At 43.5% G+C, this 4,810-nt stretch overlaps 1 protein-coding gene across 1 annotated transcript; it reads right to left on the reverse strand.

The window, feature by feature from the left end:
• Positions 1–246: 246 nt before the first annotated feature.
• On the reverse strand, positions 247–1,302 carry LOC311206584 (C-C chemokine receptor type 8-like; the record flags this gene model as incomplete). The annotated part of the gene is made up of 1 exon (XM_084282022.1): positions 247–1,302. The coding sequence occupies one exon, from the start codon at positions 1,300–1,302 to the stop codon at positions 247–249; it is 1,056 nt and encodes a 351-aa protein (XP_084138148.1).
• Between the last annotated feature and the right edge of the window lie 3,508 nt (positions 1,303–4,810).

Consider the following 4,810-nt stretch of genomic DNA (forward strand, 5'->3'; position numbering starts at 1 on the left):
ATCCTGTTTGCTGAAACGTATTAAAAGTGATCTAATTAAAGATCACCACGTGGCAAACGTGTAGGATCACCATTTTACAAACACACTGGTGCTCTTTGAAAGCTCACATTGCTGCTTATCGTGCCGTATCGGGCAGCACATCCCAAAAGGCAGCACAGGCACATGGGTCACCCTGTGGGGACACTGCACACGTGGTGCAGCCCCGGGGGCTGTGCGGTGCTTGGGAGAAAGGGATCTCGGGTGGGCTCAGAGCATCCCTGCGCTGTCAGAGCAGGCAGAGAGCTGGCTGGGCACTGAAGATGACTGAGTGGCCCCAGGACCCCTGGCGGGGCTCCAGAAGACACGGACACAGGACTGAAGCAGTCCTTTCAGGTGGGCTTTGAACATCACCCCGGCAAAGGCGTAGATCACGGGGTTGAGGCAGCAGTGGATGAAGGAAATGGTTTCTGTCAGCTGCAGGGCCAGGGCGATCCGGTTGCTGGCCTGGCAGTCGTTGATGATGTGCAGGCTCTGCAGGGTGTCCAGGAACAGCACGACGTTGAAGGGGGTCCAGAAGAGGAAGAAAACAATGACGATGATGAAAATCATCTTGATCGCCTTGATCTTGTTCCGATTTTTGCACTTTTGCAGGTTTTTCAGTATCTGGGCGTAGCAGCAAATGAGGATGCTGAGGGGAATCAAGAGGCCCAAGATATTGGCTGCAAACTGAGATGCAACCTTCCAGGTGTTGCTGCCAGGGGGGTACGTGGGGACACACTGCATAGACTGCTCGATTTCCAGCTGCTGGTTGAACACGATGTTGGGCACAGAAGCCAAGCCAGCCACCAGCCACAGGACTAAACTGATAATTATGCCACATGAGGTCGTCCGAATCTTCATGGCATAGACGGCATGGACAATTGCTATGTACCTGTCTATGCTCATGAGGGTTATAAAGAAAATACTGCTGTAAAAACCTGTGTAATAAATGCCAGCCATTATCTTGCACATAGCGTTGCCAAAAACCCACTGCTCTGCAGCATAGTGGGCTTGGAAAGGGAGAGGCACAACGAAGAGGAGATCAGAGGCCGCGAGGTTCAGCAGGCAGACATCAGTCATCGTCATCAGCTTCTTCCTGGTCAGGAGAACCCAAAGCACCAAGGAGTTTCCCAGAAGGCAGAAGACAAACACGAGGCAGTAAAGGATGGGCAGGAGGAGGGATTTAAACCTGCGAAAGCTGTTTCCTTCATTGCATGGAGCAGTGTTTTCATCGTATCCGTAGGCGTACTCTGTTGTTTCGAAGAAATGGCTTGTGGGATTCATCTCGGACTCCTGTGCAGGAGAGAGCAAGAGGTAAAGGGTCCTGACAGGGATCTCCCTGGTGGCTTCTTCAGTTTGTCATTCCTGCCTCTTTTGGCCAACTTCAGTTTTTGAGTTTAAAAAACACCAAAACAATTTGTGAGGGTGAAAGGGTGGGAGGGTGAAAGGGTGTTCCTTGCTTTGTCATTTCTGAAGAATTGCAATGAATACAGCTTTAAATTCATCTTACGTGCTCTCCAAAAGTGAGTCAGTGCTTTACCCACCGTTTGTGTTTTTTTTTTTTCAGATGCCAACTCCTGACCACCATAAAAAGGATCTGGTTGGCAGAGTAAAGCGTTCACATTTTAAGAAGTACAGTTCTTTCAAAAGGCACTGTTTCAGATGAGTTTGGCTTGTCACTGCTAGGACATTTGCATGTTTATTATGCATTTCACCTACGCTGTGCTGGCATGCAGGTAGGTCATACTTCAAAAGAGCTTCAAACAGACTGATGTGGAGAAATATCACATAGAGTAATCAATGTTGTTACACAGCAGCAATAATACCAATGAGAGTGATTAATTCATTAAATGCAGCGTACGTGCTGCAGGGAAACAGGAGCATCTGCATGTGTGGCACAGCGAGGGATGCAGTTGGTACTTGTGCTCTGCTCCTAGTGCCTCAATGACCTGCCTCAGCTTTTTGGGAGCACCAGGCGTGCTTCAACCAAAGTCAATCAGCACATGCATTGCGGAGAAGCCTGTTACAAAATACAGCACCCAGCCCTGCAGAGCCCCTTGCTCAGGAATAATGAGAAACCACAGAAAGGCAGGGCTGCAATCTACCTAGACAGTGTAATTCTTTCCTATATTCAGCTTTAAGGTAGATCATCTGTATTATTAATTTCAGCTTGGATTTCACACATAAATGTTGAGATTTTGAGTCACCAGATAACGGCTGTTTATGCCATTCATCAGAAATATTTATTGTTAATGCTATTCATCCCTGTTCTTGGGCAACCCTGACAAGCTGTGACTGTGACCACCACAGCAATGGTTATGCTTCTCAGGTGCCTGTCAGGGACCCAGTAAGAGCAGTCCAAAGGTTCAACAAGCAAAAGTCAGAAATAATCAAAATGTAATGAATTCCGTGTTATAAGTGTATATATATATATATATATATATATATACACATATATGCATATATATACGGTCACATAGAGATATACAAATGTAGAGATATATAAATATATAGCTACATGTATGTTCATCTGGTATGTAGACAGATCTGTAGACATATAGGTACAGATATATAAATATATTAAGTCCGATTTGGGCAGAATTCAGAAGTGATTCCGCTTGTCTGAACAGAGCCTGGTGATGCTCTACTTCAGACTTCACAAGGCCAATGCCTTTGATTCTCTTGACCAGGATAGAGCTCTTCCCACTTTCTCCCCTCCCTGCATCAGTTGGCCAAAAGGGTCAAACCAAAAAAGAAGCTTTCCACTGGGTATCAAGAGAGGTACAACCACCGCAGGCTCCCTTCCCCTGCTTACCACAGCTCACCTGATACTTTCAACAGCAGCAGATTAAATGTTTATAGTTTCTATCCTGGGCAGCAAGAAGCCTTCACGCTCTCAGTCGCCCCTGGTCCCCTTCTGCCGTGTCCTTGTCCTCTCTTAGGCTTGTGAGTTCCCGGGACGTTTAGTCCATCGCTGGTGGTTTTGGTGATAGCAGGTGTTGGATGGGCAGCTGCCAGTTACAGATAAGGTTTTGAGACACCGAGAAGGGTTTGGAGCTGCAGTAAACAGGAAAAGAGATGAGAAGGCTTAAAATTACACTCTGTGAAACAAAAATCAACTACAGCTCTTTTTGAAGACCGTACGAGCACAATAAGAGGTGCTTACCTTTTCATGCAAGTTTGCAAAAATCCCCTGTCTCACAGCCACCTCTAATTTAAATGAAAAATATCAAAGTTGAGGTGCGTCCATCAGAGAACATGTAATGCTAGACACAAGTAGTGCTAGACCTGAAGAAATTTGTATAGATCCATTAAACTTGACAGCTCTGCAGCATTTTACAGAAGCTGATATTTGATTTCCAAGAAGCATATTTTAGTTTTTCTTTTCTTTCAGCTGATAACAACCTGCATACTGAAGCCTGCTTAAGTCCTTTTCTATTAGTAATGTACTAACTCTCTGAGCAAAATGAGAACTCACAGCTACATCTTTGCAATCATTTTTGCGCAGCTTGTGTTCAAGTGGAGATATCTTAGAGTTTCTTTGCTTCTTTGGTGTTCCTTAAAGTATACTTTAGTGCATTCAGGACATATGGTCAAGGAGAAAATAGCAGAACAAGAACAGGCTTGAAAATTTTTATTTTACACAATCCCCTGAAACCTTTTCTTGTTGTTGTTGTTTCATGTATTGCTGTAAATTAATGATAGTGTTTTATAAGTCAGGCAAATTATATACTTTTCATCCATTAATCTTAGCAATGGGTAAGCACCATTTCCCTGACTTACAGGAGCACAGAGAACCCAAGAGCCTCAAACATGTGGCAGACCCAGAGCATGTCAGTCATTAAAGTTATTAACCCATTCTTCAGTAGCAGATAGCAGCTCCAGCACCACGTAGCTTTCCAGCCTGAGGGCTGTTGTGTAAATGGATAGTGAAAGGCAGTCCCAAAGAAGAGCACAGCTAAATTCCACAGACAGATGAATGAAAAGTGAGAAAATGGGCTGGGAAATGAAAGTAGCAGTCTAGCGAAGGACCTGGCATTAGTCAGTAGCACAGTCAGAAAGAACGGGACAGTCCCATGGGATGCTCACAGTGCTGCAAACCACCACAGCATCACTCTGCCTCCAAGCACCCAGCTTGTCTTATTGCTTAAGAGTCAGCAACACCTCCTATCTATTTATATATTCATTTGTTGCAGACTTAATTTCTGCGATGTTGTTGTAGTAGAACTTGATTTTATTTTCTTCTCTATATTCTTTATATTTTAATTATGTGATTAATAATATGTCAGTAGTATGTCCCACCGTTACAGGCAATGATACAACACAATGTATCTCTGTTACATTTTCTTTTGTGGTTTTAAAGATCACTAAAGTCAATTTTCACTACTTCTTATGATCAAAACATCAGCCAGCTAAAGGTGCCACTTCTTCCATTGAATGCTTTTTGCATTCGTTTGGATGATAAGTTATTAACACATAAAAAAAATAAATGGTGATTTGACATGAAGCCAATAAAAGAATTAAAGCCTCTGTTAAAGACATGCCTGCATTTAAAAACATTTATACATTTCCTAGAACAAGAAAGACTACCGTAATTTTTCTTGAGGTATTTTCTCTTGAATGTGTTAAGATTTTGCAAAAAGATTTCAGTTCATTCAAGTTGTGTATTTTTAATATGGAAATCTTTCAGTGCTGTATTTCCTCTGGTCTTGATTCTAGGTGGCCATACAAAATGTGGTGGGACAGCAGGGAAACATCAGAGGAGATGCTGCACGCATGGTGCAGAGGGGAA

This window comes from Netta rufina (genome assembly GCF_964035555.1).
Source record: "Netta rufina genome assembly, chromosome: 2".
Classification (NCBI taxonomy): Eukaryota; Metazoa; Chordata; class Aves; order Anseriformes; family Anatidae; genus Netta; species Netta rufina.